General features: G+C 42.1%; 1 protein-coding gene across 13 annotated transcripts in view; it reads right to left on the reverse strand.

Moving 5' to 3' along the window:
• Window positions 1–1,278: 1,278 nt before the first annotated feature.
• SOX5 (SRY-box transcription factor 5) overlaps window positions 1,279–24,379 on the reverse strand; it is a 656,088-nt gene continuing 632,987 nt past the window's right edge. For all 13 annotated transcript variants that reach the window (XM_063358081.1, XM_063358090.1, XM_063358046.1 and 10 more), the window contains 4 exons: window positions 17,997–18,105; window positions 16,906–17,079; window positions 10,478–10,694; window positions 1,279–7,110 (listed from right to left, as the gene is read on the reverse strand). In XM_063358081.1, coding sequence (XP_063214151.1) covers window positions 6,807–7,110; window positions 10,478–10,694; window positions 16,906–17,079; window positions 17,997–18,105 — 804 coding nt within the window. In that variant the 3' untranslated portion in view covers window positions 1,279–6,806. The remainder of the gene's footprint in view (window positions 7,111–10,477; window positions 10,695–16,905; window positions 17,080–17,996; window positions 18,106–24,379) is intronic.

Raw genomic sequence — 24,379 nt, forward strand, 5'->3', positions numbered from 1 at the left:
GGTTTCAGGAACACGGTTGCTCCTGTTAGGCACCAACCCAGCCACAAATGAAAAAAGTAGAAGGAATCGTACGTCCCTCCATCTCAGTGTAGGGCAGTGAGGTGGCTTCAGGTGAATAGTGCGTGCCCTGCCAGCAAAGGCACAAGGCAGTGGGGCTTTGGCAGTGGCGTTCCTTGGTTCAGGGTCGTATTTGTTAAAAGGGCAAAGAAGCAAAATGTTTGCCTTCACTCAAGTTGCGGGTAAGGTTTCAGCCACGCTGAATACAAACTACACCGTAATTCGACATACACAGAGCCCAGCGTAGTCAAGTCTGTTCCTCCAGACTTTGGGGTCGACAGGTGCTACCTTCATCATGCTGATGATAGAAACGGATAAAGAGATTTTAAGGGGTTAAAGGATGCTGACATACATTGGCCTGAGCCTTGCATTATATGGTTCTGCTCAGGTTCATTTCCACTTGCGCTGGACAGGTGCTATACAGGTGCTGTAGAGGTGCTATAGGCTGTAGCACGGAGCTGCCAAAATAGACCTCTGGTTTGCCGACGGGCTGTTTGGTTAAGGTGCCACCCTGCTCCCAGGAAGAGCACAGTGGACAACCTGGCAAGCAAGAGAAAGGCAGGCAGGTTCATAGGACCTCCACCAGCTACCTTCTGCTTTCCCAAATATTGCCTTTTCCCTTTAGGAAATCTGGAACCGTAGAATGGCATCTGTCAAGCCGTAGGCACTTGAGAGTAAGCACCCATCAGAATAACTTACTGTCAAAAACAGGTACAAATTCATTTCATCCCACTTTGTGCCATATGCTGCTGTCAAAACTTCATGAACTGTTTAGGCAGCATGTTGGGACATTTTGACTAACTATGAGCAGAGCTATTTTTTTCATAGCTTTGTGTCACCGGCGTTTATAATTGGGTATTTCCCTGAATTGGCTTCGGTCTCCAAACAGATAAGCCTGTAGGTGGTGAACGTAACCTGGGAAGGTGGGCACCGGCCAAACCTCTGGATTCAGCCATCCCCATTCATGAGGCCTCTGAACAGGAAATTGCACTGTACTACATTGTTCAGGAAACAAGTATTTCTTCGGTTGTAATGCTGATATTTTAAAGACGGGGCGCATTTTTTTCCTGGGATTTGACGAAAACCTCGACTTTCAGAGCAGACTGGGAAGCTGATGCTAAATCTCATTTTCTGTTCCTTGAGCCCCGTCGTTTTGTTCTCCTGACGAGAAAATTAACTAGCGCACCCTGCGCTGTAATAAGTGGGAAACAGACCACAGGATAGGTAAAGAACACATTTGCTGTTTTATTGGTGCCTTGCAGGGCAATAATACTGAAAAAGGGGAATGCAAAAGAAACAAAAAACCAAAAACCAAAAACAAAAACCCAGGATGGTGGCAACCCACATTGTATTTTTTTTTAAAGAGTACATCAACTCCTGTTTTTTTTTATTTATTGTGGCATGAATGATAACATAAAACCAAAACATGAAAATATACAACTTATATTACACTATGTGTTATGAACAAAATATAAATCTATAACTCTATGTTATATTTACATAATTATTTCTTTTATTAAATTTCAAGTGAGATGGTAGGTTGCACATACTTTGTTTTAAGCTCCAGGCATTTGATTGTCTCTATTTCTTTTCTATTTTCATTTCACTTGTAAAATCCAAAACGTTAGAAGGAGTAAGAGCTTTAGAGCCAATGGAGCTATATAAATACTGTTTCAGCAAACCAGTGACAAAAACACTGGGGAGTAGAGAAATCAGTCAGTAGAAAAAACGAACTTGACATGTTCTTCAATCTGGGAAACTGACAAGTTAAGATAAAGTTGAAAAAATGTAAATATAAACCAAGCTAAACAGCCAGCCCATGCCCTGTGAATTGAGGATACACTTGAATCCACATCTAGTGAATTACGCACAAGTTCTTTGCAAAATTGAAGGTATGATTCTATCGAGAAGTGGGCAGACAAAAATACTTCCTATCCGATACAACATGCCCTTAAACGTACGAGATACCATATAGTCGCCATTCATTCTAGCAGATGAATTCTTGCTAAGTAAGGTCTACATTTCCACGGAGTATAATTATTTTTGATGTTACGAACGTGATGTCAGAGGCTTCTTCGGGGACAATAACAGCTCATCTCTTTGGATTAAAAAGAAAAAGCTCTGAAAATGTGCTGTGGAAAGGTTAAAGACAATTTACTTTCTAAAAAATGATTTAATTAAAGAGAGAGTCTACTGCAGTAACCAAATCTTTGAAATAATGTCTTCGAAGAAAGAATTTCTTCCATATGCATTCGTAATAAGAGGATTTGGTTACAAAACTAATTAAATGCTATAATAATAGCTAGTGTTCTTTTCTGGGGGCCTGATTAATATAGCGGAACGGTTAAATAAAGATGTTAAATGCACTTAAAAATCCTATTTTACTAATATAAGGCATGAATAAATTGAAAAAGGATATACTCTGTGTTATTTAATTGAGCTTAGAAGCAAGTGCCTCAGTTTTTTTTTTTTCCTCTTTCTTTTCCCCTTTTCCCCACTGCTGGTGGTGTTCTTTTGTAAGCTCGCGAGACGCACGGCGTAAGCGGCTCCCCAGATCTAGGAGGAGGTGGCCTGTACCCCCCCTCCCCCAGCGCCGGCAGCTCCCCAAGATCATCCTCGCACGCCAGGTTCCCGGGGAAGAGGGGAACGACGAAGCCCGCCTCGGCACTAGGGCCTCGATGCGCTTTTAGGTTAATACCATCCTAATCTCTTCTAACCTGGTTTTTCTACATGCTCCAGGGCACAGAACCCAGGAAAAAAAAAAAGAAACAAGACAAGAAGATCTTTTTATAAATGTATGTTTTGCTTTGTTTTGTGGTTTTTTTTTTTGTTTTTGTTTTTTTTTTCCTAAGAAATTTAAGAGGGACAAACAGGGCCTCATTTTCAAATCTGGTCTTCTACTGCCGAAGGGTATATGGGCGCTCATCCTCGGACCCAACAAAACATTAGCACAGGCGTTAAGCATTTTGCTGGTTTGGGACCCCAGAGCCTTTTTTTTTTTTTCTGCCTTTTTTCTTTTTAACATTGCTGCATTGGTTTCAACACCCAAATGCAGGACGTGGATAGTCGGCTTAAGCTACCCATCCGAAAAGCCCGACCGAACCCCAGGCTCTAGCGCAGTCTCTCAGACGGAAAAGCGTACGGTAACAAAACCAGCGTTCACCTGAGGCCGAGCCCAGGCCAAGGCAGAGAGCAAAGCTCCCGGAGAAAGAAGGGCTCTGTCGTGCCGTCCACTGCTGAGAGCCCCGGCACGGGCGCTCCTCCGGCACGGGACCCAGCCTGCCTCCGGGAGCGTCTCCTGCGGCACAGCCCCCGGCACGGGGCTGAAATTCGGTCCCGCTGAAGTCAAAGGGCCTTTTTCCCGTTGACTTCCCCGAGGCCGGCTTTCCAGCCCAGGCGTCTACGACTTGCTCCATTCACGCCTGCCGCAGTGGCACCTACCTGGAGCTAAAACAAAGTATTCTGGTAGCCCAAAGTGACACAATTAAACCAGAGAGTCTCTGTAACGTGGTGGAAATCAAGCATCCAGCAAATGTGAGGTGAACCCACAAGAGTCAGAAGTAATTTGTTCACAAAGACAGGGAACAAATTTAAAAGTTAAAAAAAAAAAGGAGCAAATATCTGTTTTCACATTGTACATAATAATGATATAAAAACAATTGTCTATTATTTTTTTTTCCTTCTTATCCAAACAGAGTGCTTCAAAAAAATTGGCTCTAGATGACTGGTGTAATTAAATAACTAAAATGAGTGATGAGAGAGCAGAAGTTAATTAAGATTGAAAACAACACTCCCATTAATTCACTCCATCATAATAAACATCAGAAGTTGACATGGCTGGGGCCAAAATTAAAATAAAAGAAAGAGGAATGGTGTGAGCAGAAGAAGAAGCGATTTGTTTCCATATGTATATATATATATTTATATATATATAAAAAGGCAAGGTGGGGAGGGGTATCCATTTTAAATAGCCTAACAGCTTCATTTGCTGCACTGCCAAATTAGAACAGAATAAAATAAAGTTAAAAAAGGGGGGGGATAAAATAAATTATACATAATTTACTAATCTGGGAACAGCTGACCATTATTATTATTATTATTATAATTACCATTACAACACTAGCAAGAAGAGGCAGTTCAACTGAAAAAAAAAAACCAAAAAACCAAAAAACCAACACAGTCATAAAATACAAACAAAAAGAACCCTCTCTGACATGGAGGATATGATCAGCTACTCCAAGCATCACTTCAGAGCAAATCTTCTGAGAGAGAGAAAACAGAAAAGAGGCAGAGGTGGAAAACAAAAAAGGGAAAACAGGAGAAAAATAAAACAGATGTTGCAGGGTAAAACTACCACACGTCCAAACCGCTCGTCGGAGTATTGTCCTAAGTCTTCAATGGCATTTGCTCGTTTGCTTTGCACGAGGTCTGCAGAGGTCAAGTTACACTTCAAGTGGGATTTCAAGAGGCAAAGAAAGGCCTCCCGCATCTCCTTCCCAGTCTTTCCTCCAACCTGCCCCTTTCATCCTGCACCCGGACTCGGATGGCTGACTGCAGCAAGGGCTAAATTTGCCCGGCCGAGGGACCATTTGCAAAATCAACGTTGCCCAGTACTGAAGACCACGGTTCTGGTGAACACCTGGGCTGGGACCTCACCGGCACTGAGATGCACAGGGCTATCCTTATAAGTTAAAAGCGGTAACGATAGCAATGAGTCTCTCTCTGGGAGTCGGAATTTACCAGGGAGCAACATAAATATAAAGGCGGCATCCTCAGTTAGAAAACTGACTCAGAGGAAGGCTTTTGCCTCAGGACAATCCTAAGACTTTGCTTCCCAGGCCAGGGAGGAGCTCCTGGACAGCTGCTGTTTGAAATCAGAGGTAGCCTTTTTGGTTGGTTGGTTGGTTGGTTTAGATCTAATGCTTCTGTCTGGCCACACGAACCTGGGTCTTCCGCTACAGGAAGATCAGAGTGAGGAGGTGAAAAGAGACTCTTTGATTCACTTGCATTTACATTATTTTTTATGAAATAAAGGGTAACCTTCAGTTACCTTATTGAAAATACAAGAGGCTAACTTCTGCTCAGGATTGCCATTGTGTAAATCTGCCTTCCTTGTCTGGCCGCTGTCGCCCAAGGAAGGCAAAACTGCCCAAGCAACACACCTAACGGCTCTAGAACAATACCAAAAATATTATAGCCCAGGAGACCAATTCTTCACTTGTGAGAGGCAGCAGCTAGGGAAACTCGGCACTGGAAAGGTTCAGATTCTTACATGCCGACTTTGGAACATGGAAATCTCTTCACAGCTATTAGCCTTCCTGCCTACACAAACATCCCACTGATAAAAATGGATTTCTGCAAGTGCAAAGGAGAAAAGAAGTCGGTTTAAAAAAACCCGCCTTTTGAATCAGAGATCAGTACTCAGCCACCCTGAAGGTACAAGGTCATTAAAACTGGACATCACGGTAACCTAATTAATGCTCAGCGAGGAGGTAACATTTCCAGTTGCCGTGTCCTGTGCTGAACAAATCACATTTTTGATAAGCCTTTTTTATGTTGTTTATGGTGCCACTTGAAGTGTAAATTAAAAGCAAAGGCTCCTTACAGACCAAGTCATTTGGAGGGTGCGGGACTTCATTCTGGAACATGCTTTTTGCTCACAATAGTCCAATATTATTCTTATTAGTACCATAAACACGCACACATGAAAATCCAAGATCATAAAATATTTTTTCTCTAAATTTCTTATGTCTCTCTCTCTCTCTCTTTTTTCACCTGAGAACGGCACCTACAGTTTCCTTTAAAAAGCAAAACCAAACCCAAAAATATATGTCTAATCTCACCAGCTGCTGGTATATCAGGTTCTTCAAGGGATTGTCTAAGATACAACACTGTCCTAAACTTAAGACAGAGCAGGAAGCAAAAGAAAAGCAAAAGAAAAACAAAACAAGAAGAAGAGACCAACCAAAAAAAAAAAAAAAAAAGCAAATTGGACTAGTTCAGCGCTTTAGTACAAATTTGGCACTTGCTCAAAGACTCAGTATGGTGTGCAACTGATGAAGAGAAGTCCTCTCTTGAAAGGAAATAATTGCTTGTTGGGGTTAACAGAAACAGACTCCCCACTTCCTTCCTTGCCAGCCACGCGCACAGGCACGCACGCACACACACACACGCTTCTGACCCAGATTTGCCAGGGAGGAGGAGGAGGAGGAGGAGGAGACAGAGGGGGTCAAAGGAATTTTATCTTTTTTCTTTCCTGTCAGGTGCATTACCAAAAAAAAAAAAAATTATTTCTCTTTAAACTGTAGCACAAAACAACAAAACACATTCACAAGCCACTTGTTGGCACTGTGTACCTGAGTGAGAATTTCTAGAACATTGTAGAACAAACAGCCATAAAGTTTATTTGAAAAAAAAATAATAATAATAAAAGGTCGACGGGTAAGACTTCAGTGCTTGGGTATAGCAGCTGAATTACTGGCATTATTTTACCCATAGCTTATATCATTCTGTTGTTGTTGTCGTCGTTGTCTTTGTTTCCTTTCTTCTGAGCCTTTTTTCTTCTGATGCAGGCTGATGTCTATTAGTCAGCTGATGTCCCAACTAGTTAAGACTAACAGTTAAAGTAACAGTCAGTGTATGAGAAAGTTAATGTGCTTGGCCACTGGCAAGGATAAACCAGATGGGGCTTTATTTATTTTTTCTTTTCTCCTTGAAGTCCCGTAGGTCACGAGATATTTGGACCCTGATCAGTTGGCTTGCCCCGCGATGTGATTTTCACTGTCACTGCCATAGTCCGCATCGGGGTCATCCTCTTCCTCATCGTATTCATCGTAGATTTCTCCATTGACGTCATCGGTCTGCATCTCTTCCTTGATATGAGGCTCCTCTCCTTTGATGCCGTAAGTGCTCTGGATGACGGGCATCCCGGGCTCCGGGCTGCTGGACACGCTCGAGTGCTCGGAGGGCAGATGTGGGGAAGGCATTCCTGCCATGGCGATGGCTCCTGGATAAACTACGCCTGCGGTGGCAATGGGAATCTGTGCTTGTTGCCTGCCGTGGAGAAAAAGTAAAAGGACGTTTGAATACTGGAAGGAGTAAAGGGAGGGCAAGAACAACAGCACTTTGCAAGCACATAGCAAATACTCTTGGGGTCCCGAGGAAGCTCCTGGAGGGCCCATGCAAGACAACCTTCATATCAACGTTCCCGACTCACCAACTGATGCTCCCGAAATGAACACCAAGCCCAAACCAACTTCATCGATAAGAACACCCCATCTCTGTAAACATCTCTAGCTGTGCCTGAACTACGCGGCTTCAGCTTGCCTGCCTGTGACGAAAACTCCTTTACTGGGTAAACTGGGTGTCCCATGAGCTGCCAGCCAAAAATAAACACCTTTTCCATTGTGGTCCAACTTAAAAACCATGTATTTAGAAAATCTCCTTTTTCAATAATCCAAGCTGCTGGCAGGACTAGGCATAAAAGTAACACGTCACCAACAGGAGAGACGTGTCCCGGGCTAGGTAGTTTGCATAGGAATGGGGAGGTGCCGTAGGAGAGTACCAGCGGACCAAAAGAAAGCAAGGCAGGTCTCTGCAAAGAGGCGATTTTTACTCCACGTTCGCTCAGAGACCTGGCCATTATTAGGGAGAGGACCAGTGGGCTTTCTGGGGGCAACATGGGTTTATAGGATGATCACTAAGGGCCTCCCACTGGAAGGCGATAGTTTCCACAGCGAGCGGCCCTTGTGAAAAGCAGAACCTTTGAAGGAAGGTGGATAAAATTGGAAAAAGGCAGACTTAAAACGGAAGCATGCATTATTTAAAAATAAATAAAAAGCAAGCAAGCAACATGAGCATTTGAGAAAATCCTCTACAGGATGCCTTTATACGGCATCTAAGCCTTGGAAACCTGTCTGCAGCAATGAAAGAAGAATTATTCCAGGCCATAGAAATTCCCTTTGCGTCAAGAACACTAGCTGTGTTATACCAGTGTTTGTTTCCCTGAGAAGCTTCAGGGTCCCAACAAGCCTAGAGGTTTAAAATTCATGCTCCTTTTGTTTCCCTGCTGCATGAAGTAATTCCATTGCAGTAATACTCTTCAGTACATGCTGCACATTGTAATGTCATCAGCGGTGTGTCCATCTGCACTGAAAAGCCTTGCCACAGGAGACAGGGCAGAATCTCTTGAGATGAACATTCTTAATTAAGAATGAAACCCTCCCCTGTTCCCCTGCCTGCCTGTGCCCTGGCTGTACAGTAAGCCTTGCACAGTACAGTGATCCTGAAAGACTTTCCTCTGCCAAACAGCTTTACATTTGTTTGGAATTGCTTGCTGCATTTTCAGAGGCTTCCTGCCTGCCATTCGAGCGAGGCCTCCCTCCGCACAGTCCTTATTTCCGTGTTTCTGAAACAAGCAGAAGTTGTCTCAGCTGAAGATACAGCTCTTAAAGTAGGGAGCGGATCTAATTTGCATTTTATTCTTAATTCAATAGGAAGGCTTTTGTTTTCTGGAGTCAGCATTTCTGTAACAAGATTCAGCACACTTAAATTGCTTTTAATATTTAACAATAGGAACACTTTGCACTTAAATGGTGCTTTTCAGAGTGCTTTTCAAATATTAAATAATTTAAGAATAGTATTTTTCCACTTCTATAGGATGTCCACTCCAGAGGATCTCAAAGCAGTCCTCGGATACTAATGTATTAGGGCTCTCAGCAGCCCAGTGAGGTGAGCTTACCCTACCACCATGAAAGAGGAGGATACAAAGACACAGAAGAATTAAGCGCAAGAAGTTGCAAAAAATGCCCAAATGCCCATTGTGATGCCTTCAAATGGGCTTTCAGCATGTCCCAGCAGCTGCCACCGCCACAGCTCTTGTAAACCCAATCACACATTTTGGTGCCCAGGCAGGAGCTGGACTGGTGTTTAGAAGTTTAGCCCTAAATGACCTGCACCAGGTGATGCAGCAGATGGGGAACTAAACCCAGGAATGCATCTGTAGCGCTGTGACTGCCAGCATCAAACACTGACCCCGCTGCCGTCATCGGCCCCTTTGTCAGCAACTCCTACAAAGATTTCACCCCGGGTTCTGTGCTCTAACGCCCCAGTGCAAATTATCTCCTGAAATGTCTTGATTTCAATGTCAGCTTTGTTTGGAAAGCTAAATTATATGCAGAATGTTACAAGGTTAATTTTTTTCCCCATGATGAAGCATGCATGTTAACCAGATAAGCAGTGTTTTGGGGGCTCTGTTGCCACCTATTCTTTTTCCAGAAGGCCCCCCTCCTCTTTTTTTAATCTCTTGATGCCAAATGTTGGCTGACTTCCCTGTGTTTGTTTCAGTGCTTACCATTGGGATCACTGGACCTGCCAGCGCCACAGGGTTAAGCAGCTCAAATTTCTCTGCTGAGCGGCTTATTATAACAATGCGCACTGTAGCTGTTTAAAACACAGTCTGATGACACTTAACAGTCGCTGGACAGATATTCTCTCCTTTATTGCTCCTTCTAGCTGTTAACTAGAGGGATGCTCAACTCCGTTAATATTAAAATGATTCCAAATTCAGATGAAACAGAACACAAATTCCATTATTTCTGAGGGTTGTTCTTGCTTTTTTTAAGACCACTGCGCAGCTTTTAATTCTCTGGAGCAAATACAGAAATATTGCAGAATATTTGATTTCTTCCGATTCTTTTGATCTGCTGGAACCAAAACCAAGGAGTCTTTCCAGAAGGAAAATACATGATAGTTTTCTAGGCAGATTTAATCTAAAAAAATACCAAGCTGATCTATTAGACGTTTATCAGAACCAGTCTTCTTGAAAATTATGCTCAACACAGACCATTTAGCTTACTGTACTGGAAGACACTCCCTGGTATGACAAATGCTGTCACGATGAACAATGCAGACAACTTCATGCCTGATATGAATTAACTCAGCCAAGTCCATATTCCAGCCCAAGTTCAGTATGTTCAGCAGTCCTTTTGCAGACCACTTGCTACAGATCATACTGAACACAAACTTGTATTTTTGGCTTTTGGATCAAGAGGTACTATCATAGATTCATTCAGATACACTCTCTGAGGCCTCATAATAAAGTAATACTTACAAGGCTTTATTAGAAGACTTATGTTTCATTGGAAAATCTTAAGCTCTTTTTTTTTCCTCTTGCATGATCAGAGTGGAAATGAGACAGTTGGCCAAAGCTGTAAGAGGAGTATAGAGCAGAGCCAACAAAAAAATCCCTAACTGCTAACTTCCTCCTGGAACACATTGTTTTAAAGTATAAGCTTCATATTCTGTTAGCAATATATAATGTTCTTGCCAATAAAATATAACATTTACCACACTGAATTAAGAATTCTCCCTGAAAATTTTTTTTTGCCGAAAGGAGCGGTAGTTTTTAAAGGTCCCATACCCAACATTAAAATACTGCCTCATCTCCTGGCGTCTGTTGCGCATGATAGCCTTGTACTCGCCAATGCGTAATTTTTTGCCATCTACAAGGCAGGTACGCTTCGGCCTTGGCTTGTATTTGTAGTCTGGGTATTTCTCCAGGTGCTGCTTGCTGAGTCGCGCCTGTTCCTCATAGTATGGCTGCTTCTCTAGGTTTGTCATAGCTTTCCAGCGAGATCCTGTCACCAAAAAAAAAAAAAAAAAAAAAGAATGAGAAATGAGATTCTACTCTTCCACAAACACTGAAAGGCAGGGAAACAAGTAGGTCACCCAGAACAAGATTCCTACGGTCATAACGCTTTAGGCTGGGAATCTGTCAGAGCTTCTAGACAGGGGTCAGGTCTTGTTTATATTTGACTGGTAAACCTCCTGGCTACGGCCAAGAGGCAGAGCGAGAGGATACTGGAAGTTTTGACTCAATATTTTACTGAAACTTATCTACATTATAATGTCTTTCAGGTGGGAAGTAAAACCATCATCCTGACAATGAGAAATCCCTGACACTTTGTTTTAGAAAACAAGGCAGTGTATTTAAACGGAATGTCCAAAGAGCCCTTAGATACACAGAATCCGCTCAGGTAATTCCCCCCCACTTCTCTTTGGCCATGGGTCCGTTTTCACCTCCTGTTCTGGAGGAGGCACCACTCCCTTGTGCTGTGATCTAGTCGCTGTGCTCCACCACGGCCGGATCAAGGCATAAACTCTGGATACGCACGTGACTACAGCTTAGTCTTACATGACAAATAACACATCTTTTTAGCTTGCAGGTTTCTGAGAAGCAGAATATGAACTGATCGTAAACGCTACGCTGCTGGGTACAGGAGCCTGCAAAGACCCTTGAAGCAATGCCTCTAAAAGCTATAAACTATCACATATTTCTCAGCGGGGTTTTAACTCCAAGACCAAGTCCTGGTGAACACTGCCAGCTCCAACTTAAAGAATTTAGTATGTGTCGTGAAGGGAAGAGCACTGGGATACTGGCATGCCTCTCCATGGAGCTGCACTATGGCTTCATTGCTGGCAGCCCTGTTTCTGACACTGCCTGTGTTATTGAGCTATTTGATAATGGGGAAATAATGAAGACTTTACAACTGTTTTCAAATACCTCCTGAAAATTATAAACTAATATTTCATAAAGGACATAATATGGGGGCAGAAAGTAAAATTTCTCGAATCAGTTATCCGATTTTATTTTTCCATGAACTATAGAAGTGCTTGAGGGTAAGATACATTTCAAATAACAGGAATGGTCCAAGCTGTGAAACATGTGGCCTAGAAGGAAAACTTTACTGGAAAATCGTCAATTTCCCATTGGAAAAATATTTGAATAGTTTCTCAATTTAATGGGTTCATAATGTCATGTGTCATACTTGACTTCCTCTTGTTCTTCATTTTTTATGGTTACTCATACTGTACTTACCTCATGCTATTACTCAGGCTGGTCTTAGCTCACCATGCCCCTAAGACTTGCAGTATGAAGAGTGTAGTTACCTTTCCCAGGAAAGAAAACGGTTTGGTTCCCTCTAGAAAGGCCCCTTCTGATCATTGACATCATTTTTCCCATTGCTCTTTCTTTGAATATTTATTCCAAGCTCTGTTTGGGCTCCTGCAGTGAAGGGCTAACAGGCTGGTAGAGCCTGGCCTCACACCTAGAGATAACCAACTCGTAACTAATGCTGTCTTTGTTCTGAAGAGGAGCAATGTACATCCCTTTCTTAGCAAACATTACTTTGGAGTCAAAACCATGATTTTTCATGATGTTTACAACACGTAACATGCAGAGATCCTCCAGCTAGTTCTGGAATGGGCAACAGTTTAATTACATTGTTATTAGCTTAGGCACAGCACCATATTAGCGTGAGTAGATGGTTTCCAGGATTTGGACTAAAACCCCTGCACGGCACTTCGTATGTCATACAGAGGTAGTAGCTGCACGCAGGGAGCTGTGGCAGGGCTCTGTGTTACACAAGGCAACAAACCTCGGTGGCCAGAATCCTGGTCAGCGGCTTTCTCTCCTGTGGAGAAATTATTCCAAGCTTTTTCTGGCAAAGAGAAAGTGACACCAACTTTCCACATGTACCTCCTAGATTTTGGGCTGAAGGACAGAGTGATAAATGTGTGGAGACTGCCAAAACACTGAATACCTACTAATGCTGTGTACGATGGAAACATAGACAGGGCCTGTGTTGAATGATGTTAAGAATTCAGGCTAAAGCACGTGAGCTGTACAGGAAGATGCCCAAATGTAGGTCTACCTTCAAATTCTACCTCATAGACACCGGCACACTGGTGTTTTAGCATATGAAGAAAATCATAAGCGTTAGCCTAAATCTAGAGTCCTCTAATGACAGACCTGCTGTAGTCCCAGTGGCTTAGAAAAAGCCCCAGCCCCATTTCCTGCTGATGAATCAGTTTTTATTTATGCATAATAAAGTCGAAAACCTCGGTCTTTAAGCAAATCTTGACATTTGCTTTACATGCTGTGAGAGAAGAGAACCTTCAATGTAGGAACTCAGAAATAATTTCAGACAGATGGACAGACAGAAAGGTAGAAATCAAAATCAGTTGTTGCAAAATTGCCATGAAAACGTTCGATCCCAGCACAACTCCTTTTTCACTGCGCTAGCTCACTTGCCGCAATCCTACAGTCAGATCTGGGCAGGCAGGTTCCTACCCCCTCATGTGAAAAGATCTGTAAATAGTGGGCAAAGTTAGGCAAACACCTACGTCTTTGCAGGATCAGGGCCGTAAAACCTGAAATTTTGATGGATAATATTTGTATGTACAGTTACACATACAATATTTATACATAAATGTCATTCGTTATGTTTTTCCTTCTTAGGCTGCAAACTCAATACAACAGAAATCCTGGCAATCTCACTTCTCTTCCCAGCAAATTTTTAATAGCTGCCTTCTGCAGTGATGTCTCCTCTTACTATGACTTTTTACCGTTTTTACAAAATATACTAAATATAATTTACTAGTATGGTTTGAAGTATCATAAATAATTAAACAAACAATGCCGTCAAAACAAATTTTGAAAAAGGGCACGTTTTCTGATGATAAGCCCTTGTTTTTTACATTTCATCATTTTCATTTATTGTCTTAGTACTATACAAAATCCAACCAGCTCTCTGATCGGTCTTAATCTGAAATTTTGGAAGTTTGAAGAATACGTGACTGTGACCTTTGAATCTGCACTCACAGGCAAGCTAAGCTATGAACGAGTATCGCCAACCAACATACTAAAACTGGTTAACAACACCCTGTGTTTGGACAAAATATATTTGTAATAGCTTTATCTGCCATTGTTTTATGTGCCTATAAACACACATGGGCAGGCACAGGTACCTATGCACAGTGCCAAGCCTAAGCCCAAACAAGGTGTGATTGAAGAATCTTGAAGAATCGTTCCTTTTAAGGGAAGATTTACACTCTTGGGTGATCATTCTGCTCACCATCTGTGTTATAAAGCTTTGAGTGGGTCAAGTATGCAAGGCTTTTCCCCTTGACTATGAAAACAAGAGCCCGTTCCCCTCCCTGGATGCATGCATAATGACAAGCAGGATTCGCGCACGATTCTGCCTCATCTGGTGGCTGAAGCCTTTAGAAAACAAATGAGAAAATTCTAAGACTTCGCAGCACCAAACATGGCTCCTACCCCCAAAGCGAGCTAGGGCAGTTAGAGCTGTGCCTACACGATGACTGTGAGGATGGCTGTAGATGCCAGGGCAGAAAAGAGACGTCCCCATGTGGTGCCCCGGCACTTGTGCTCGGGCACACACAGGCATGCGCTAGGTGGGGTTGCGTTTAAAAAATACCCTCACATGCACAAACACTTGTATCATGTAGAGGTATGTGCACAGGTTTGTATTCACACACCTACGCATCCACGAGAGAGTTTCTGCAGGTAGTAGCTAACTTCATCTTTTCCTAATCTCTTTATGGAGATTTCTCAGTGAAATTAATTTAAATATTTACAAAAATATCTAAACAATGCATTACTAAGTTGATAGGGTCCAGCAGACCCATTTTAGCACTTTTTTAACAATTTACTAAAAAAAAATCATTATCCACAAGTTTAAGTTGCAATGAACAGATGGATGACAAACGTATGCACAGATGAATTTAGTGACAAAATCCATGTATCTAATTTTTATGCTCAAAACATAATACCACTGTGTCAAACATAATCCCTAGAGAATTCTAGTGCCAGGAAGGGCACCTCCTCTCATTTTACTATAAAAATGACCCTCGATCAGTGACAACTCCATCTAAGCTACTCTCCGTGACAACGAGCTCTCTGACCTCAATGTGCAGCAGTGCTGCTAAAAAAATGGCAAGGAAAAATTGTGGTTTTCTAATAAAGAGATCCTAATACCTGGCTGAACTGTAAGCTTCTAGTTGCTCTCCCTACGCCAGTTAACAGAGAGCTCCCTGCTGACTTCAAAAGACTGGCCTTTTGCAATTGAGGGAAGACCTTTGTAACGTTTCTGTCAAGAAAGAAGACGTCAGGACATCCCTCTCCATTGCATAGGTGGAGTAAAAAAAATGAAATGTGATGCTGGAAAGAAATAGAAACATCATCTCTTACTGCTTCAGACCTCGCTTTTCCCCATATCTGGCAGCAAAACAGAAAGAGTTTGGAGTCAGCTATACTGTCTGTCACCTCAACAGGATCTGTAATGAATTTGCACATTTTACTCCAACTACTGTATATCTAATCAGAAAAAGATGTCCCCATATCTCCCTGATCTAGCGCCAAATAGTAAAAGGTGATTCCTTATGTTAACAATTTCAGCAGAATGGCTTATTAAAACCAGATTTTAGGGTATTATAAAATGCTTAGAAGCCCTTTAAAATGTCAACCAGGATCCCCAGAGACTGCGTAAAATGTCAGCCCAGCTCAAGCGCCTGTTTTAAGCAGAATGAATTAGCAGCGTGCTGTCGGAGGTTGTTATCCAAAACAATCAGTTAAGAGGGAAAACATCAAGCTCTCTTTGTACTTTCTATATGAAAAGGGCCATTCAGAATGATCTTGTAGATTTCTGAAGCTGATTATTTAAAAACAGGTTTAACCAGGTCTACTCTCAATTTAGAAACAGACCAAAACTATTACTGCCCTGTCCTCAGCCTAATCACATCATACACCTCTGACCAGCATAATCCCTTTTAACCAGTATAAGGTTATTCTACCATCAACATAACCAATTTAGCCTTCTAATCCTGTTCCCATAACTAATCTAATCATCTCGTACCACCCTTTTAATCATGGGTTAATATTGTCACATCTGCCGTCCACAGCCAATACATTCTGCCTCTCCGACCAATTTTATCTCGTTTCCACTTGCCCCCCGCTAACTTTTCATAATACCGCACTCACCAAGCTGAACTTCAAACCTCTGACCAGTCTAAACGTAGCATATTTATCAGCCCTGCAGCTGGTTAATGCTGCCATTACAATTGTGCTACATCTCCCGAGCTTTCTGCAAAACCATTGAGACCTGCAGCCCAGATAAACATTCCCCTCGCTTAAGCTTCTGCCCACTGGCCTGCAGGACACTTAGGTCCTCTAACGCAGTCTTTATCCGTGAAAATGCAATATCTCCGATTTGGTCGCGGATTTTTTTTTTCTGTGGAAGAGTAATTGATTAGCCTGAGAGATCCTCATTGTTCACATTGTGTATCATTCAGCATGTCACAGAGGAACACCTTAGGACACAATGTGGTCCTGGAAATTTCAGCAAGTAGGAGAAGTTGGAAGACTACGGCATGATGTTCACGACAAATATTGCTTGGGATGTGAAGAGAAGAGGATGTGGAAATTAGTTCTGATGTTTATGTTTTGATTTCAGGATTCTTTTCAGAATATTTAGAATAAAAGCATCTTGTGATAGAGATCACGTACTAAAGGAAAATTTAATATAACAGGAACATAATAAAAATTCTTTAAAACTGTCAGTGTATAAAATAAAAGCACGTATTCTAGGATCTTTTCCCTATGGCCATTAATTTGAACAGGAAGTGCTATGCAAAAATCAAATGCTGTGGTGTGCTACCCCACAGAATCTAGTTAGATGAAATGTGTGGGCAAATAAACAATAGCAGTCACTTTGTGCTTGTCCAACAGCCTAATGAAATGCACTGCTTTTGTCTATTCAGTTCACGTTTTCGCACAAAACCCACCACCACAATCTCAGTAATTACAAAGACGCAAGAACACTTCAGGTTATGGTTAAGGTATACCACTGGGCAGCACGGTGGAAGCTCGTATCACTGTTGTCCTGACGTTCTACAAGCAGTAATTCTGTTGCGTCGGGTGCTCAGCTCTATTCAGTCAAAAGTGTTTTGAGTTTTGCTACTGAAAGGACAGCGCTCTATTATTCTTACCTAGTATCTTGCTGATATTGGAGTTGTGCATGTCAGGGAAGGCTTGAAGGATCTTCCTCCGTTCATCTTTAGCCCACACCATGAATGCATTCATTGGGCGCTTGATATGGGGCTCATTGCTACCACGCCCTCTGGATTCCCGATAAATTCTAGACTCTGAAACTCCTGCACTTCCTACAAAGAAAGAGAAAAAAATTCCCAGCTTATGTGGCATTTTGCAGCTTCCTCTTCCATCAGCAACTTATGTCAGGTGCTGCACATTCACCGAGTCAGCGTTCACAGTAGGTTCATGGTGTTTATTCTTTTTACGTGAAGCAGTAGGAAATACCATATATTGCATATTGTCTAGTTTTTAGTTATTCTATTGATTCAGTACCACATAGTATAGGCTTGATGAAGAGTTTCAATTGTTTTTTTCAACACAAAGGATTAAACAGCTTTTCTAAACCATCTTTTACTACTTAATAATGTAAAACCAACACTTATCAATGTAGATTTGCTTTAAACTTCTTCCTTTCTTGCTTACAGAATGCTGGTCATATTATGTTACACATCTACTTTATTTGTGATGGGAAGGGGGTGATATATAGCAACATTGGGTGTTTCTTCTTAAGCAAGTCTCTAACTAGCAACTGAATATTTACACATCTGCCTGTTTTGGTCCTTACCTCTCCATAACAACATAAGCAATAGCTGAGAAAGAAACAAACATTACGCTTACTTCATCAAACCAAGGAAGTTCCTACAGATGCAGTGCGCGCATCGTGTATGGATGATCAGGTCTATAATTCATGGCCTCACTCTGTGATCTCATTTATCCCACATCTATTTGCCTCCTTTACTCCCTTTTACCATCAAAAGTACACTCTTGGTCCAGTCTTGAGAAGTGCGGTGTGCAAAAGAGAAGGCTAAAAACCACCTCCAGACTTAAAACACCACACCATGAATCATTTTTTCCTGCCTTGTTTCACAGACGCTTATTGCTAACCGCTTTTACTCCTCACAGGCCTCCAAAGCACTTGGATTTTCCTCCAGATCCCATTGACATGTACACACAAACCTGGAAATAAGGATATGCCATTTGTACTGACCGTCAGAATCTCCACTCATGTTGAAATCCATCATTGCGTGGCTAAACTTCCCGTCTTCGCTCTGTTTTACTGCCAGTTGCTGAGTCAGGGTCTCCAGTGTTGTTTTGTCCTATATGGGCAAGATGACAGGATTTGGATTAGGAAAATAATTAAACATTATAACTGTAAAGTTCATAGCTAATTTAGGAGGTTGATAGGGAAGCTGGATAACAATTCATTCACAACAGTTTACTGAGCCAGGTATTTAAGAACACGTAACAATATTTTTTCTGGAAGGGCTATGGTTGCAGACTCTACCAAGTCCTTTTTCAAACACGCTTATTAGCTAGAGATGAGCAAACTTCACGGTGTTGAAAAGATTGGTTTAGTTAGGCATGATAAAATTGGCCGCACATCTGAAGAATACTTCAACTCTCTATGTCCCCGGGACTGCAAAGCTGGGCTGGAAGTTTATATGATACACGCTCTTTTGACTGTATTTATTGTTTTACTCTATTTCCAGCCTGCAATCAAAATGCAGAGCCACGGGCGACTTTGCCCTTTTTCTTTTTTAAAAGGCAATATTTTAGGAAGCAGCCACAGGGGAAAAACCCCAACACCCTGTAGTTCAAACTTATTCAGGCCTTGGGAAAGGGTCAGGCTGAATTAAGCATGATACTTGGGCAGCAGTTTGTGTTCTTGTCCAGACTGTTTTGCCCAACCCTACTAACACCCCGTCCGTCATTCATCTAGTCAGAACTATCTGCGAACCCTGGATTGCAACAGGCTAGTGCGTGCTGCCAATTAATCTGTCAGGCTGCAGCGGTGCCTAAAGACATTGCCAGAACAACATGCCAGGGCCATCAATTCCAATGTTCTCTTCAAAACACCTCGCTTCCCCCTGAATTGTTTGACTTTACAAATACAAAGGTGTTCCATTTTCCAACTGTTTTTGTTTTCCCAATGAATTTTACTCATAAACATTCTATCTTCCTGACAATCATCTGTTTAAAAATAAATCTTTCAGGAAAGCAATACTAACATTTCAAAATGTTAGGCGCTGTGCCTTTTGCAAAGCTAAGAAAATGACACGATGAGGAATGATAATAAAGTGGCTGCAGTCGAAAAAATTCTTTTGAGCTTCTTCCTGAAAGAAAGATTGCTGTTTTGTTGCTCTATTCCACTCCTGATGACTGTAAAAGATCAACAAACTAAAAAAACTTTTAGATTTCACACGGCAACCGGAGACTTTACAACTATTCTGTGTAGCCTAATAATGTCACTGGGTTGTATTATAGAAGAAAACAGAAACGAGAACAATACGAATACAGAAACGCTTCCCGCAATGTGATGTCCCTGCATCTGCAATTCAAAGAACAGCTCAAATTCATGTAAGTCATTTCGCAAAGATTTTCTTGAGAGAGTTAGAAAGAAGGCTAATCTGACAACTTCGTACGCTCGCGCAGCGTAGGGAACGCGAGGTTAACTTTCCCTCTCCTCACGTTCATTTTCATTACGGATCCCTTTCGCACGCCTGGTGCTCCGTCTGAGAGCAGACGCATCACCACCGAAACCGTGCAAGATGAGCTGGCCTCTCGGTTTTTGCAGGAAAAGCTCCTGCAGCAGAGTCAGCCTATCACAAGCAAAAGGGTTTCTGTAATGCTTCCAGGCGCAGCAGATCCAGAGAGCTTGGAGAAGCTTCGAATAAGCACCTGAACTATTCGGGCATTTAGCTTTACCAAACTCTTTGATCTAACGGTTTTAACTCAGCTCTCATTTCCAAAGCAGCCTGTCAGCAGACAGACAGTCAGGAATAAGTTGACTTTGTATTTCTTCCAAATGGATCTCAGATATATAATGGAAGTCAACAGTTTTTCCTCAGAAAAAGAACGTATTTACCATCGACTTCATAATGATAGAGTTCAAACATTTTTATGTCATAAATCATTTCAAAATGCTGCCACCAACCTAAAATATAAAATAACATCTCCTCTTGTTGGGTATATTATGGGGGAAGGGAGTTATTCTGTTGCAGACTTTTCTTGAATCATGTATAAACCTCTTAGAGAAACAGAGCTGAGAGCGCAAAGGGCACAGGCTTAACAGCTTTTTCTTTATGCAGTAAACGCAGCTGTTGAAGTCGGAGGCAGTTACATTCAGAACCACACTCTGCCGGCATGATCTGATTGAGTCTTAAGGTCAGCGAATACTCCGGCATGCTGTCTGCAAGGTGCACACCGGGTACGGCTCGTTTATCAGAGTTTGACTTAACAAGCCTACAGATGCTCTGCCGCTATCCATCTTGGGCAAAGTTTTGCATTTTGAGGTACAGCCACGTTGGACGAAGGGAGAGAGTGCGGGCACGCTCGAAGAGGGGCTGCGAAGGAATGCCAGCTGAGCGCTGAGCTCCCGGGCTGCGCAGCCGAAATATGGGTGAGCGAGGAGACCTCCCTTTCGACAGGGTGACGATTTACTCCCTGCCACTGAAACGTGGAGAATGCCAATATACTTCAATCAGCAACGATAAGTAGCAGTTAAAAAGAACTTCTGCACGATGTTGCTCTTGAAAGAGAGGATGTCAAAACAGCCAGCTGTAATTCCCTGTGTTACTGTTTAGAAATGTTTAAGTTTAAAAAGTACTCAGGCAAGGAGAAGTCTAAGGCCCGCTCCTTCCTAAACCTCTGCAGCAGCATTAGGAGAGCAGAAAGAGATCAGCAACACCCTGGCAGGATGCAGAAGCCTGACTATATGTAAGTAGCGTTACGTAAGTAGCTTTCTGATTTCCTGTCCTATGCTCTTCCGATTAAACACATGGCAGCTGATTTCCCCCAATCCTGATGTACAGAAATGCTTTTACAATGACAAAATATTAAAAAGGGGCTAAGCAGCATTCCTGTGTTGTTTTGCTTGAAAGCATTCAGTTGATGAATTACTGCTTTTCATTTGATGGAAGCATCTCTTTACCTTTCCTACACAGTCTTTCAGTTGGTGGAGAAAGCATTTATGGAAGCTCCGAAGAAACAAAGAAAAAAAATATCTTTTCTTCCTTGACCCAAAATAAACTGCCAGCGTGCTGACATTGCTAGCGCAGCCTCCTCTCACAGAACCTATTGCAGGACTTTGGACGGGAGATCCACAGTGGTTTCAACTTTATACAAAAGGAGGATCTATTTATCATCATTACCTTAATGCAAGAGCAAATTACACGTTCCTAAAACTGCCACCACTCCGCTGTGTTGGATTAGCTGTGTAAATGGTAGCACGCTGTGGTACCAACCAGTGATAACAGGTGGAGTACATGCACGGTGGGTAGAGCAGCACACTTCAATAAAGTAGCTGTGATACAGCACTGCAACGCAACAGGCAGTGCTACATTCCTGCCTGCGACCCTGGACCATGCCTCAAACTTACTTTATCATTATATCCAGCTCTACATCCAACTGTCTTGCTGGGCAGAGAGAGAAATGGGGAAGAGAGCTCAGCTGATGAAATTGTACATGCCTTTAGGTTTTTAAAGCTACAAGAAAGTAACCAGAGTGATAATCCCTTCCTTTCAGATTTTCCCCCCACCCCAGCGGTATAAAATGCTATTCATCCTATGAGCAATGCATGAGTGGCATCAACTGCAGCCTAAAACCAATACTGCTAGGAAGAACAGGCAAGGGCGGTCCAAACCCAGGGAAGTGGCGCCAACAATTCCTTGTGAGACCTGCTAAAAATCAGACAGCACAAAGCAGCAAAAATAAACAGTAAGGAACACTTCTGCTCTCGCAGAGAAGAAACATAGGAATCTCTTGCTAAAAATGAAGTGATTTTTTTTTTCTTCTGAATTTCAGATCGGGCCCCAGAAGGCTGAAATGCATCTTATAAACATCTTTTTCCTCTATGAAGAACTTCAGCAGAGCTTGGGAAAAACTACCCTAATGGTCATTTCTACTGGATGGTAGGAGAGACTCTCCACAGGGGCAGCGAGAGCTCTGTTGTCTGGATCATTTAAAATTGTAATGGGCAAACCAGAGAAGATAATACTGTAGAGAGCAATCAATCCCACAATAGTCCAATTGTTCAAATATAACCAGAGAGGTTTCATCAATAGCCACAATGTGATGAGAAGTTTCTAAAACTTTATTAATCAAAAAAGTAATCCGCTGGAGAAGATTGATTTGCACCACAGCTCCTAGCAATGGTCTAATTATATTTAAAAGAACAATGGAAAACACATACACACATGGAATGTGTCATGTAGAAAAAAATATATAAAAAATGACTAAGCACTGCAAGTCAGACTCAGTTTTGTGGTCAGCTGCAAAAGTTACTTGGCTCTCTGTCATGGATAGCTGTCATAGTTTAACAAAACATTGATCTAAAAATGACAAGAACTTGGTTGCAGTCTCTTTCATAGAAGAAACATAAAACAAGAAGAGTCAAAACATATGTAGAACAGCCTGATCACGACTGCCAGAACTCCTCCCACTACTATACAAACGTGAAGCAAAACCTGGGAAGGTTTGAGAAATCAAGACCTTCTGATGTATTTGCCTGCTCTCCTCTGACCTCGCTACTCCTGTCTTGTGCTGGATTGTGGCGCCAACGCTCAGGGTGCACCTGAGACCATGTGCACGCCTCCACTCCTGAAGGACTCCGCAGTTCTTCCAGAATACTGCGAATGCTGGGCATATGGCAACGGATCCCTCCTCCCCCTCTTTGAGACATCCTTTTGGCTGGGGTATTTGGCAAACACTGACAGTACTCTGAACTCCGTTAGCATTGTATTTTGGCAAGAGCTGTTTTTCCGATTGCATAATTCAAGGTTAGCAGTTTTACTGAAGCAGTCCACTCTTCACTTCTCTACTCCCCTAACTCTACCCCCATTTCCCCTGATATGAATATTTTTTCCTCTCAGTTTGATGCCTGCAGAGATACAGCCAGTGCAGAACACCAGAGGAGTGTTCAGCCACATCTCTTCACATTCCTGCTTTTCTTATTCCAAGTGAACTGAAAGGCCAGGCAAAAAAAATCCAGAGTAGCTGGATAGAGCCAAACACGGTTACATATGGACTGCAAGGAGAAACTCGCTCATCAGTTCTTGCACCTAAGAATTACATATACACGGACGGACAGAGTGCCTGCTACCTTTGCTCCCTTCAGCGTTAATACGTAAAAAGAAACAGATGGTTGCCTGTTATTGTCCTTTTTAGAGTCCTGTTTCTCCCCTCCCTCTCCAAGTGAGTTTGTCCAGCTATTTACCGTCCTGCTCTGTGGGAAAAATTCCTGTATCTAAACTCTAAAAGTGGTATTTTCAAATAGATTGAGTTTTCATAGGCTTGTTTTTATCTTTGATTGTTGAGTGGAGCCTGTGACATCATCTGATGTGCTTTGTGGTGCTGAGGCAGAAGTCTTCTCTCAGCAAGCCCCAGTAAATATCAACCGTTCAGACACACACCTTGGTCAATATGCACCAAATCTTGAAGCACTAGGCAGATTAGCTGCTAGACTGTGATCCCACAATGAAAGTTCACTTCTGTTTATGACAGGAAAACATCTTTAATTATCAGACACATTGGTAGTGCCAGGTGTTATCCCTTCATCATTATGATATTTTCCTTAGCTCTCCACGAAGGTGAAGAGTCTTATCCTACATCTGACAGGATATTCAGATCTGCCTCTTGCAATAATAAACGTCAGAATAGCTCGTGTTACAACATCTTCATCCACAGTCTTTCAAAATGTGGAAAACATGAGGTAGGAAGGCATTACGGATGACAAAAAGCTGGAAGAACTTAGAGGAACCACTGGCAGTACTGAGAGGTGTGCCCAGAGGTTTGCACATGATGAATTATTTGCAGTCCAGACTCTACCCCTGCATATTAATGCCGTGGTACTTCAAAATAGGTACTGTGCACACTATCTATGTCTCAGTCCAAACCACGTTACAGTCCAGGTCATGTTACACCTACAACTGCTGTAAGAGAATTTCTGGTTCTTTTCCGAGGGATCTTCTATTTCGTTTTAGGTTTTTCTGTGTAACAGATCACATTGCCCAAGTGTTTTGCACTCGTCAGTGAATTTAGCCACAAAATTTCACAAAGAAAAGCAGTATTATTAACTGGGTTTACGGGATGCAAAACTGAGTCACATATTAAGTGACTTGCCAAAGGTTCCCTAGTAAGACTGGTAGTTTTAGGAACTGAAACTAGCACTCCTGAATCTTATCTAAAAATTATAACCTCAAGCTTATAATTTCTTTGTGAGTGTGGAATTGTGGCTCTTGCTGATGGCACATGTTACTAGGGAAAGCAAAATAAAATAAAAATAAGAGCAGTTACAGATCCGCCATTACAATGGATCTTGCTTAAGTAATGCTCGCAGGGCTGTAAAACTCATAAAAAGCACATGCATGAAAT

Source organism: Chroicocephalus ridibundus, chromosome 1 (assembly GCF_963924245.1).
Source record: "Chroicocephalus ridibundus chromosome 1, bChrRid1.1, whole genome shotgun sequence".
Taxonomy (NCBI): Eukaryota; Metazoa; Chordata; class Aves; order Charadriiformes; family Laridae; genus Chroicocephalus; species Chroicocephalus ridibundus.